At 46.5% G+C, this 13,882-nt stretch overlaps 1 protein-coding gene across 2 annotated transcripts in view; it reads right to left on the bottom strand.

The window, feature by feature from the left end:
* The window catches only part of KIAA0586 (KIAA0586 ortholog), a 637,696-nt gene that overhangs the window by 365,029 nt on the left and 258,785 nt on the right, over positions 1–13,882 (bottom strand). For both annotated transcript variants that reach the window (XM_086937986.1, XM_086937987.1), the window contains exons 17-18: positions 10,697–10,804; positions 7,827–7,907 (exon numbers count right to left, since the gene is read on the bottom strand). In XM_086937986.1, coding sequence (XP_086794112.1) covers positions 7,827–7,907; positions 10,697–10,804 — 189 coding nt within the window. The remainder of the gene's footprint in view (positions 1–7,826; positions 7,908–10,696; positions 10,805–13,882) is intronic.

The raw sequence follows: 13,882 nt of genomic DNA, 5'->3' as shown, positions 1-13,882 counted from the left end.
TTGCATATTGCTATTTACCTAATAGCTTAAGTTTTGTCTTTACGGCCACTGGAACGCTCTGCGCTCCTTCGCAGCTGCTGTTGGTGCGGCTCCCGCGGTGGGGTCCTCCCACCTCTAGATGGTGTCGCGACGCAGGTGAGACCGTTGCACACGAGATTCAATTTCCTTACAGCAGAGGGGAAACTGCATGCCGACGGTACACCGGAGACCTTCTTGCCCGAGGAGAGTCGCCCCAGCAGTGGTCTGTAGCAACGTTCGGAGCGCTCTGTTAAGTCCAATTTCAAGCCGATTGCACCAGTTTCATTTCAGATGCCCTGCAGTGCAGGGTCAGTATTTACTGTTTTCTTTACGCCCCTGACCGGGGTCAGAACTTGATATTGTAGGCTTAAGAAGCCTATTGGGACATGCTCCCAAGCTGACCCTACATATATTTTGCACCAGGGCGAAGTGTCCCAGGCTTGGACCACCTGAAGGTGAGGCTTTGCCCGCTGAACATTCTGTGGCTGTCACCCAGCCCCCCCCCCCCAATAATAGCCTGTCAGCTACCTACCTGCTGTACCCTCCCAAGGTTCAGCTCTTTTACTGGGCCTGTGACCTGTAGCAACCTCACTACAGACCTGCTACCTGTGCCCCTGCCATGGAATTTGAGGAGGAGACCCACGGGAGAGGGGACCCCCTGGCAGTCCTCCAATGGGGGACAATTTCAATGATGTGGTGGACGCATCCCATCCATTCATAGAGCAGTATCAGAGGCCATGCTCTTCTTGGGGAAACAGCTCTCACGTCAGTTAACCCAGACTTGTGCCAAATGTTGGGGGTCCCTCCCAGCCCCTACCGCTCTGAAGACTCACAGAGGGCCTTAACCCTACTGACCAGGATCCAGCCCCGTGATGCATCGTCGCGAAGCGGTGTGGGCCTGGATGCCTTTGACCGACTGAAGCAGGCTTTCCTGGCCAGCAACTCCCTTTCCCTCTCTCCCAGGGACGCTGTGGGTCCAGCCACTGATTCCCTTATGCCAGCTCACCCCGATGGGGATGCTGACAACGACCCCGGTCCTTCCAAGCCCTGGCTTCCCTCTCGCCTCTCCCAGGCTGCCCCAAGTGGAGAGGGTACACCATCGGACATGCTCGACCCTGATAAGATTGTTCATACTTGGTCCTCCGAATGGGCCCCGGCTGAAAAGGTCGCGAGTTACGTGGCGGGGCCCATTCGGAGAAGAGAAAGAATCTCTGAACTGTCTCCAGGCGGAGTACCCGCTGCCATCATTGGAGGGGAAGGTGGCAGGGGCCATTGCACAAGGTGGAGTCTTCACAGAGCCGTTTGTTGAAGAATTAGGGAAGTTTGTCAACACATTCACCTTGCTTGATAAAGCCCAATCATCAATTAAAAAGTGTTTCCCCATTGTGTTTTTTACAGGGCCAGTTGAGGTAGGGGCTGCTCGACTGGCTGCCCTTCCAAACAATATCCTCCCAGAAGGCAAGGCTCCCGGCAACAGATCAGGTTCAGGAACTTCTATAGGACAAGAGGCCGACGTGGCACAGGGAGAGGATTCCGTGGCGCCGTGGCTTACTCCAATCCCGATGAGTGTTCCGCCTTCGTTCCAGCTAAGAGTAGGGGCCGACTGGCAAGTTTTTTACAGACTTGAAATTCCATCACAGGCGATGCCTGGGTCCTCCAGACGGTCAGAGGGTTCCACGTGGAGTTTTCGGTGAGCCCTCTTAGGACGCCAGACCTCGACCTTTTAAGTTTTCAGGGTGACAGGCTGCCCTCGTGGATGAAGAGATTGCTTCCCTCCTCCCCAAAGGAGCCATCTCTCGCTCAACTTCACATCCCCGTGGTTTCATCAGCAAACTCTTTCTGGTAGACAAGGGGGATGGAGGTCAGCGACCTGTCATCTATCTCAGCAACTTCAAGTGGGTAGTTTACCACCACTTCAAAATGGAGGGAATCCATGTTCCGCAAGATCTCCTTCAGCCCCTAGATCAGATGATCCGGTTGGACCTAAAGGATGCCTACCTCTCTATTCCAATTCCCCCCCCCCCCCCCACCCCCCCACCAAGGAAGTTCCTTCAATTTGTTTGGCGCCAACAGACGCTTGAGTTCACTGCACTGCCTTTTGGTCCCTCCTCAGCCCCATGATTTTTTACGAAGGTCCTCAAACCAGTGGTGGAATACCCGAGAGCTCAGGGGATACGTCTGATAGTGTATCTGGACGAACTTCTCCTTATGGGCCAGTGCCCTCGAAAGCTGTAGAGCCACCTCCAAACAGCGGTGGATATCCTTCAGGGCCTGGAGTTTGTAGTAAATGAGGCCAAATCCCTTTTGATCTCAGCTTAGAGGGTGACCTTCCTAGGTTTTGTCATAGACTCAACCTCGCCCACCCTAAATCAGCCCTCCCAGAAGGTGTTGACAATTTGGCACGAGTTGAGAAGCACAGTCTCCAAACGGCAGTTCTCTCAGACAAATTGCTCGGGTGGTGGGTATGCTCTCTTCTTCCATTCAGGCCATCTTCCCGGATCCCCTTCATTATCGGGAGCTACAACGCCTGAAAGCCACATACCTGTGCAGAAGCCTCCCGTACTCCCACAGAGTGCCGTTCTCCGAGGAGGCTCGAGAAGAGATCCGATGGTGGCTCGAGCATATTGACGCCTGGAATGGACAAGCAATCTTTGGTTCCACCCCCGACATTGTTTTAGAGTCAGAGGCCAGCAGAGCTAACTGGGGCGCCAGATGCAGTGATTTTTCCACAGGAGGATTGTGGTCTCCACACAAACAGAGGTTACATATCAACTGTTTGGAGCTCCTGGCAGGCTCCTTCATGGTCCATTGCTGGACAAAGGATTCCATCCAAACCTGTGTCATCCTCAAGATGGACAACACATTGGCGCTTCAATATATCAACCGTTTAGGGGGCACCTGCTCCAAAGCGCTCTTGGACCTTGCCACTAGCTTTTGGCAGTATTGCCTGGATCAGCCGATATTGGTCACAGCGGAATACTTGCCGGGTCAAGAGAACTAAGTTGCCGACTTCCAGTCTTGCAATTTCTGAGACTCCAGCCTTTAGAGATCCACTCGGAGCTCTTTGCGCCCCTTCGGGAGTGCTGGGATCCCTTTTCGGTAGACCTTTTTGCCTTCAAACTGGACTACCAGCTTCCGCGTTTTTTCAGCTGAAGGTCGGACCCCCTGGCAGTGAAAACAGATGCATTTCTTCAGGATTGAAGCAAGGGGAGGGATTCGCCTCCCCTACCTTCGGAATGATCACAAGAACCTCTGCGCAGGTCAGGAGACAGGGGCGAAAGTGGTTCTGATCACTCCCATTTGGAGATCGCAAGTTTGGTTTCCAGTTCTACTGGAACTTTCCTTGGATTCTCCAGTCCAACCCCACCTGATTACGACTCAACCTCTCAATCCCGACCAAGTTCCACATCCGTTGATTCAGGAGGGGTCGTTGGCCTTCATGGTGTGGCGGATTACAGTGGACGATGGTCGGTCCCGGGCCTTTTGGACAAAGCCGAGGGCTTCATGTCAAAGGCCTGGTCTGACAGCACGGTCAAACGGTACTGGTCCGACTGGTGCAGATGGAACCATTGGTGTGCAACTGATTCTCGATCCTGTGGCTGCAGATGTAGTGCACAATCTTAATTTTTTGGCTCACTTGGCTTTGAGTTACCTAGCCTACAGATTGGTGAATGCCTTCCATTCAGCTATTTCAGCTGGCCACGCTCTAGACAACAGTGCAGCGGTTGGGGAACACCTCTTCGCGTGTCGGCTTTTGCGGGGAATTAGACTCTCCCTTCCACCAGAGCCTTGCTACTCTGTGCTCCGTGATGTGAACCAGGAGCTTAACTTATTCCCTTCCTGACAACCTAACCATTGTCTCTCAAGAAAGGAGCTTTCTGCTAAGCTAGCTATGCTGCTCTGCCTCATATCCTATAGAAGCGTCGTTGATGTACGGGCATTGGAAATTACAGGCAGGATCTGTTCCCCCACTGGGGGGACATTCACACTCCACAGAAGGATAAAGTGCCATACCAAAGTCATAACTTACCTTGAGTTTCTGGATTCGCACAAATTATGTGTGATTTAATGCCTAAAGGGCATATGGGGAAATTACCGAAGAGTTTTGACCCCCGAGTGAAGGCCAACTCCTTGTTGCTGTGCGGAAGCCGTTTAAGGCGGTCTCCTCCCCACCATTGCTAGGTGGGTCAGATGTGTGATGCAGGAGGCAAGGATTGACCTTTGGATCTTTGGGGCGCATTCAGCATGTGGCGCAATGGCTTCAAAAGCTTAAGCTTGGGGGCCCGTTGGGTGAACATTGTCAACACTCCACCTTCAAAAGGTTTTATTTTAAACCAGTGCTGGATATGGCTTACCTTGTGAGCAAGCTTTGAGCTAGCATAATCCTCGCCTCCAGCCCTGACAAAGAATAAAAAATTTCCTAGCTATCATAACGGAAAGCTTCAATTCTATTAAGGACTCAAAGGCGAAGATTATCCCACCCAGCGCAGCTCTGAGTAGATTTCACCCTCCCCGTACACAATAAGTACTGCAGTTTCCTTGCTTTGAGACTCTGTTGAATGTGATGACATGCCTTTTTCGTGACTGTTTATCTTGACGTACTTCTGCAGGTTTAAGTACACAAATGTTTTATTGTGGTTACAACTTACCCTTAGTTGTTGTAGGGACAGATGCAAGGAATCAAGACACAAGAAGGTAGTCCAGTGGCTGACTTTGCAAGATGAAAGAGGGCAGAGGGACTATGTTGTGAACTATGGTCCCTGATTGGTTACTGTGGGACTGTTTACCCAATGGATTATTTATTCTACTTAATTTCCAAGGTTTCATGGGGATTGTAGTTTGTGTTTAAAGTTGAATAAATGGCTGATATATTAAATAAAGTGAGGAGAAAAGGCATAATCCTCGCCTCTGAGCCTTAATAGAATTGAAACTTTCCGTTATGATCGCTAGGAACTTTTTCATTCTCTCATTTTGAAGTCCGAAAAAGAAAGTAAATAAACCCCCTCAGAAAGCAGAATCTGACATTCGACCTCTGTCTTTCAATGCACAGCAAATGTGACATGATAAGAACAAGATTTAAAGACCTGTTTACAGAGAGTGAGCACTCGGAAGGATACAGTAAACAGGCTAGAATCCATGGAGGGATGAACTCAAGCTCGACAGACTAAAACAAATAAAGCCAGCAACTAGAAAGCAAGCAACAGTGAGTTACAAACTACAAAGCCAATTGTAATCAATGGGCAAAATGCATTCCCAGGGAAGCTTTCAGAATGCCCACAAGAAGGCGTTCGCAAACCAGACAGCTGCGCTCTCTGGTAAGCTTTGACCTAAATAGCTCCTGAGGCAGATCAAACACTGCAACCATTGTCAATGCCAACAGGTCTGAATTTAAAGGAATGCTGTATTGTAATGTGAAGCATTACAAGTGGATGTGGAAGAAAACAACTGTAGAATAGTTTTGGTGTAGGTTAAAAGTTCAGGTGACAGTTGCACTGTAAAGCTAGACCTAAAAACCCATGTAGGTTAATGACTGTCCTCCTTCCATCTGGGCTGCTGTTACAGAAAGACACCATCAATTATGGAGTTAACTAAGACACTTTGTTAGCATCATAGTGTCATGTATGTGACACAAAGTTTAAGCTTAGGCAGCTGGATAAACAAACCAAATGACCACAACTGGGTGGATGGCAAACACTTTTGTAGAAGCACACAACTACTACTTTTCAATCAAAATATGTACTCCATGCTCCCAACAGTTGGATGGAGACAAAACACCTCTCTTGGTGATTGTTACATAATTCTCTGGTGAGAACTGCACAGTCAAGCCAGATCATAAAAGGGAGGTAAGGGACAATTAGGAGCAAGCGAATGGAGAATGGCACAAAATCCATCGAGAGTTGAACAAGGAATGGCTCTGTGGAGAAAAGTACGCAATGCTATCCCCAACAGACAGCTGGTGTGGTCTGTAGCGAGACTGCAAAAAGGAAAATTTTATTTGCTAAATGAAAAAACATATTTCTAGAAGATACTCTGGGAACACCCACGTGTACTGTCCGGTTTATGAATACTAGGGAAAATTTCATTACTGAGAAAGCTGACCTACATTTGCATTATATGTTACATGTTGGACATGTAAGTTGTAGTGTGGCCTTAAATACTTGATTACAGAACAGAAGGTTCATCTTTAAGATTGAGAAGTTGAACATCATGGGGTGGTTGCCAATGAAAAAATGGCCCTGGAGCCTAGAAATTCACCCAGTGTCTGCTGTGTTAAGTGCTGTCTAAGCTGTCCTTTTCCTTTAGTATCAGAACTTACGCCTCTCTCACAAGAACCCCCCCTCAAAGCAAGCGCGAGATGGACACTGGTATACACCAGTATGTTTAATGATGCAATAGCTTGGGGGCAAACCCTCTTGACCACAGTATCCATCAAAGATACATGAACTGGTAGTAGGTTGAGTGAATTAGTATTGCTTGACTAACAATAAAGAGCAGAGTCACCAAAAACTCACAGCTTTAGCAAACAAAGTATGAAACAGAGCAACAACCTGCTGAACAGCAGGTCAGTTTCTACGGGTGGGGAAAAAGTACACAGTTTTTCCACATTTGAGGGCTAGAATCAACCCTCTTCTCCCCTTACTTTTTCAGTTCAACCAATCTATGAGTACAAACAACTGTCGTCCTCTTGAAAGCAAATCATGTGATCTTACAACAGGGCAAAAAGAAAACAAAAAAATAATTTGATTATAAATTTGAATTCTGACAGGATAAGCTGAGCATCTGTCCAGCTCCAAAGACATAAGTGTGGAGATTAGAATTCCCTAGCAGAAACATGTGAACAGAGAAGATCAGCTTGTGATGCAGCGCGTGGCAGCACTGAAACAGTGACTTCGCAAGTGGCCTTCTCTACTCCTGATGATGTAACCATGCGAAGAAGTGGGCAGAGAGCACTGAAAACAGCTGTTTATGTATCTGGGAACTTATTCCATGGATGAAAAGAACTAGGCACGGAGGCTTAGGGCACATGTGCAGCTGGAGTAGGAGAGCCAGTAGACATCAGCAGTACCAATCCTGGAAAAACTCACCCTGTTCAGACAACACAAAGCCAGAGAGCATCTTGGGCTTTTAAGCCAACAGGAGCTACTAACCATGCAGTTTAGATCCCTCAATACAGTCCCTCCCTCAAGGTTTGTATAACCATGCGAATTGAAAACGTGTAACTTTTTATGGACTGACTCCACGCATCACATTCGGACAAGTGACTCCAGTTTGCATGAGGCAAACAGCAATGAATAATGAAATTCCTGTGGTGCTTACACTTTCTTCTTGGTCATTAGGTATGTTCCAGGAGCGGTAAAGTCCTTGCATAACAACTCTGAAGGGGTGATGTTTTGTAGCAGGTTCTATGCTTCATAATGCTTTGAAAGTCATTGACTTTCAAGAGAACCTATCCTATGACTTTCCACTAATAAGGAATGTGTTGAAGACCATATGTTTAAACTGTCACGCCGCAACATCAAGAGTCACATGCAGTGCCATGGTTAATCATGACAGACATTCTGCAGGTAGACATGTATCTTCTAACATGCCAAACTGCACATGGGGAAAATTGTTATAAAATGTTCTTAAAAGCTGGCTAGAGCACTTGCTTAGCACATAAAACAGACACCGTTCCAGTGGATGATGATACAAAAAACGGGAATGGATGAACAGATAAGAAGAAAGTGCCAATAACACCCAGGATATTTTCACTTACACGGACTAAACTGGAACAAGGTGTAGAACATATACAGAGCAAATAAATGTACCTGTGGGATATCAGTAACATCAATGAAGTCAGTTCCAGGGAAAGCAATGTTCTCCTCTTCGTGTTCAAAGTGGGTTAGAACCTTAAATCAAAAACATAGAAAACTTAAACAACACGACAATCATTCAACAGGAAAGAGATTTAACTGCAACAAATACTTCATAGCAAAAAGCAGCTCTCACAATGTTCCCATTTTGCTACTGTGCATGTTTGTTTAATGAAAGCGTGCAATTTATAGCACCTTCATGGAGTTATTGCATAGTGTTTCAAAGTTTTGGAGTCCTGACCTTATGCGCTAGAGCAGAGTTACCAAGGTAGTTCATGAGCTGCAGAGAGTAATTTTTTTTAAAACACCTGATCAAGGAGTCATTTAAACGTCATTTCAACTGAATTCTGCACAGAACAGATGCCCTGTCTAGGCCCATGCATAGGCAAAGAATGGGCTTATGATACAACCCAGGTTTTCTTTATTAATGAATAAGTAAATACAATCTTTACACAGTAAGAATTCACAGAAACAATAATTGTATTCTTTCAGGTTTGTAATCTCTTATAACAGGAAATTAAAACTGGAATTGAGCTCACTATGGTGTTTCTCTATGAGAAATATGACGGCACCAGTCCTCTGTCACTGTTAATCGCGAGGAACCCTCCAATGGGAGTGATGTTGCTCGACCGCTCAGTTAAAAAAAACAGCTTTAGGACAGACTGGATTTATTTCATGGTGCAATAGCAGAGTGAGACATCCAAACAGGGAGAATGACTTTACCTAAAGCGGCAGAGTCTCTGGAATAGGTGTGAGTTTGGTTCCTAAAGGGTTTTCCATCTTCTGGGGTACTTTTACTGCTCCCCAGGACCTAAACAACTGGATATGACTGAAAAAAGAAACTAAAGACTAGGAGGGAAAGGTTTCTACGGCAAAGCTGTTCCATCACTCCCGGATTACCTCCAACACTTGCAAGGGAGTGTCTGTGGTCTGGTTGTACACTGAATCACAAACAAAAAGGGTACTTAGTAAGACACCTAGGGCCTTATTTAGAGTTTGATTGACTGGATGCTTTATTATAACATGGAGGATGGCACATTTACAGCCTATGGCTCTTGAAATAAGGCGGACAAGATATCAGTCACGTTTTGACAGAGTATCCCATGCACCTAACTCTAAATAAGGCCCCTAGTTTCCAAGACCCTGTACTCATCTATTGACTGTATCTATGATACATTAAAATGTCTCTTGTGGGAAATAGTCACCCTCCCTGAGCGTGCACACTAGATTTTTTGGGAACGACCCGATACACAAAGAGTCATTCATAGCAGAGGCGTGCACTGTATGCCTGTTCCCCAAACAGGCAATGCGGATAAATTGCAACAAATGTACAGTTGTATGAAAAGCATAACTTAAATTCAAAGTGTTATGCTATAAGTTACTCGAGGTAAACAAAGGATAAAGTGACAAAGAACACAAAACTAGTAAATAAAACTGTGCAGAGTCCCAGCAATTTCAAATCTGGCAAAACAAAAGCATTTATCAATTCACAGACGGGATGGAAAAAGGGGATCTGAATTGGGTCCAAACCTGCGCTTTGGACTGAAACGTGGACTGGCGTGATACACACTTGTGTTCTTGGTAAATGGCATGCAAGCTTTTGCTTAACAGCAGTGTAAGCAGTTTACAGCCCTTGCACATATTGTGGTGTGTCATACTGAGAACTGGAGAGAGGCAGAATATAAGGAATGGCAGATTACCAGAAGCTAATAAAACCACTAATTATGTCCTGCAGGATGCACGTTCTTCTTAATTTTCAACTACTGGTCTTTTTTGGAATTCATTGGATAATACTTTTTAATGAATGCCATTATTACCATTAGTCTGTAACAGGTTTGTTAAGGTTTTAAACTATAGTTTTATAAAAGGCGATCGTAATGTTTTTTGGTATAAGGAATATGTTGACCATACCATCTGATGCTAGAGAGTAGTTAAATTAGATCTTTTAACATATCTTTTTCGGTGTCAAGGTCCAGGTTCTGGGGATCACAATGAAGGAAAACTAGTCAAAATATACACTTTTATGCTAAAAAAATCTATAAAGCACAAGGCAAACCTCAAGAACATCCAATTGATACTGGAAAAGCTAAGTGGAAAAGTATCTGCGGAGAGCTAAGCCAATGATTTTAAAAAATGTTAAAATGCACGCTCACGTGGGGATGTGAACAACCAAGTTTTTAGTAGCTCTTAGATGATAATAATTCATACATTGAAGTGTCACAGAAGATATCCAACATGGCATTCCATCCTATCCTATCCTCCCTTTGGCGAGGCTCGTCGGCCATCAACAGTCTTAGTATACCAGATGGAAAAGGGGCAGAACTTTCCATTTAAATATTAATGACAGGCCTTCAATCTTAAAGACATTGATAAGTTACAACAGGGGAAATCTACTGCAAGTCCCATACTATGGGACAGAGAGTTTAAGTTTAGTAGATTTTGGTTGACTGTGCACTTCTGTTTAACGCCCGCACAGATGTAAATCTAATAGAACATAATTGGCAGGTTCACAAACCAAAATGCTGACAATACACATTTATTCGCTTGTAAAGCTTAGCCTAAGTCATACTCTAAGAAGTTATAATTGTATAAAGGAATAATTTTAGACAAAATATCAAGAGTTTACTGTAGAGACTATCCCTTAAGGCCTGCGCCCAGCTACAACTAACAGTTTTCATCAAATCCTATATCCATCTTTTCAGGAGAAAGCTGTTGAATTAAAAGATAATGAAAAGACTAACAGGTCTCAAAAGTGTATCCACAGGATAAACATAAACACTTTCATTTAAATCACAGGAAGCAGTACCACATCTATCAATTACTACCTGGCGGACTGTTTCAGCTGGAACAGGTGACTGGATTACTTCAGGGCTTGGAATGTTTCTGTCTGTGCTGTCACTTATAATGCTGTCAATGTCAACACTCGGTAGTACCTGTGGAAAAACAACACACATCAAAAGCTTGTTCATGTAAGAAAAATTGTTCGATGCCTTCATTTTACAATACCTTGGGAAAATTGATTTAACAGCCAAACAAAAACTTTCACTAGCGAAAACAACCTAAGTTAAGAAGCAGGTTCCAGAAGACAGCAGACAAAAAGGCATATGGTCTGAGAGTGCAGCATGCAAGAGAAGGAGGGATGACTATGTGCAGGTATGCCAGTTTCAAATAAGAAAGTCCTGCAGGACCAAATGGGCAAAATGCCCGTCCCTACAGACTTGACTGCCTGACAGTAATGTTTGGTGAACGTGTGCCATGAAGCCTACGTTCCTGCCTTGCAGATGTTCAGGACCGGAACTCCGCGAGTTAACACAGTGGTCGAAGCTTTAGCTCTGGAGGAATGAGCTCACAAACCTTCTGGAGGTTGCTTCTTGGCCAATACATAGCAGATTTTAATGCAGAGCACAACCCATCTGGAGGTGGTACGCTTCTGTACAGCCTGGCATTTCTTTGCACCAACATATCCCATGAAGAGTTAGTTGTCCATCTAGAACTCTCATGTGTAGTGAAGATAGAACTACAATGCGCTTTTTGGGTCCGGGCGGTGGAGTCGTTCCACTTCTTTAGAGGCATGTGGAGGAGCATAAAAAGAAGGCAGAGTGACAGATTGGCCTATGTGAAATGGGGTAACTACTTTCAGTAGAAGGGAGGCCCTTGTGCGAAGCACCAGTTTGTCAGGTTAGACCGAGAAAAGCAGTGTGAATGACAAGGCATGCAGCTCACTTACTCTATGGGTAGATGTAATAGCCACAAGGAAGACTGTTTTAATAGTAAGAAGCCTGAGGGCACAATTATGAATAGGTTCGAAAGGAGCAAACATCAAGAACGTTAACACCAGATTAGGGTCCCACTGAAGCATAATAACCCCTTAGCAGCAGGGGTAATTTTCCCACTGTGTTGGGGGGCGGGGGGGGGCACAGCGCCCCGGTGCTTATGACTAGCTCAGCTCGTCATGAGCACACGAGCACCGTGCCTCATGACGAGCTCACACGGAATGAGTTCAATTGCGAAGGAGGAACGAGATCAACAAGACATTTTAGAAACCTATGTACAATAGGGGATTTGAACAGAGAGGGTTGGGCAGACAGCCACAAAAACGCAGAAAGAGCAGACACATATCCTTTAAGAGTGCACAGAGCCTAGCCCTGCTTGGCAAAGGAAAGAATGAAGAGTAAAACTTCAGAAAGGGTATCAATGTCTTTTTCTGCAAACCGTGCCACAAATGTTTTCCAAAAGCAGGCGTATACTGCCTTGGTGAAGGGACGCCTGGCTGGCAAATAACGTTACAGACTACGGGTGGGCGGTTGAAGGCTGGCAACTGGTGCTGCTCAATATCCATGCAAGAAGGCGGAGACTGGACAGGTTGGGGTGGGTGACCCTCCCCTGCTACAGCAACAGAAGATCCTCCCGAAGTGGAAGACTGATCTGAGGATCAAAGACCATGCTCTGTAGCTCAGAATGCCTGACGCACAAGTTACTACTTGTGTAACGATATATCTGTAAGAGACATTAGTTAGTGATAGATTCCTTACCTTAGAATATCCCCAGGCGTCAGACTGGATCCGGAAACTTTTGCGTAGCAATACCCCTGCGCGCCGGTAGGCGTCGTCTGCGGCTCCGCGTCCGTCGTCGGCGTCGTGAGCGCCGGGATGACGTCGCCGGAGTACTTAGACGGCGCCCATGCGCGCTGACGTCAGTTCTGATTACACAGCTTTTCCGCGCCAGATACGCAGAGCCATGATAGAACCAACACTGGTGCCATGAAACTAGGGCCCTGAAGGGGATGACCTTAACCCTAGATATCGGTTCGCAGAACGGGGAGGATGGGTGGGTCGGTAAGGAATCTATCACTAACTAATGTCTCTTACAGATATATCGTTACACAAGTAGTAACTTGTGCATCTGAAAGAGACACGTTAGTGATAGATTCCTTACCTTAGAATAGATACCCCAGCAATACCAACCCCGGTGGTGGGTCTGCGAACCAATATCACACCAGAAAGTCCTGGAGGACGGAACGGCCAAAGAAGCCATCCCTCCGGACTTGACTGTCCAGGCAGTAGTGCCTTGCGAACGTGTGCAGCGAGGCCCACGTGGCTGCCTGACAGATGTCCTGCAGGGGGACACCGCGGCCCAGGGCAGTTGTCGTTGCCGTGGCCCGAGTGGAGTGAGCCCGCAATCCAGCCGGGGGCTCCGTCCTCGCCATGGAGTAACATGCTTGGATACACAAGATGATCCACCTAGAGATGGTCCTCTTGTGCACAGCCTTACCCTTCTTCGCGCCCACGTAACCAACGAAGAGTTGGTCGTCCACCCGGAATTGGCGTGTGCGATCTAGGTAGTAGGAGAGCGCTCGTTTTGGATCCAGACGGTGGAGCCTCTCTTCCTCTTTCGAGGGATGCGGAGGCGGAAAGAAAGTGGACAAGGTAATAGACTGCCCGATGTGGAAGGCCGTGACAACCTTGGGCAGAAAGGAAGGTCGTGTACGTAACACCACCTTGTCAGGATGAACAGACAGGAAAGGTGGAGAAGAAGAAAGAGCCTGGAGCTCACTCACTCTCCTGGCAGAGGTGATGGCAACCAGGAAGGCAGTCTTCAGAGTAAGGAGACGAAGAGGACAGTTATGCAGTGGCTCAAAGGGAGCGCACATCAGATAAGTGAGAACAAGGTTCAAGTCCCACTGGGGCATCACGAAGGGAACAGGAGGGAACATGTGCGTGATGCCTTTCAGAAACCTACTTACAATAGGGGACTTGAATAAAGAAGGCTGATCTGGTAGCCTCAAGAAGGCTGATAGAGCAGAAAGGTACCCTTTAAGAGTGCCCAGAGCAGAGCCCTGCTGGGCAAGGGAAAGAAGAAAGAGCAGCACTTCCGAAAGGGGTGCAGAGAGAGGATCCACAGCCTTTGCTGTGCACCATGCCACAAATCTGTTCCACCGGCAGGCGTATACCAACTTTGTGGAGGGACGCCTGGCTGCCAGAATGATATCACAGACTTCAGGAGGCAAGTCA

This window comes from Lissotriton vulgaris, chromosome 9 (genome assembly GCF_964263255.1).
Source record: "Lissotriton vulgaris chromosome 9, aLisVul1.2, whole genome shotgun sequence".
Lineage (NCBI taxonomy): Eukaryota > Metazoa > Chordata > Amphibia > Caudata > Salamandridae > Lissotriton > Lissotriton vulgaris.
The sequence above is the reverse complement of the archived record's forward strand: the minus strand, read 5'-3'. Positions and strand labels throughout refer to the sequence as shown.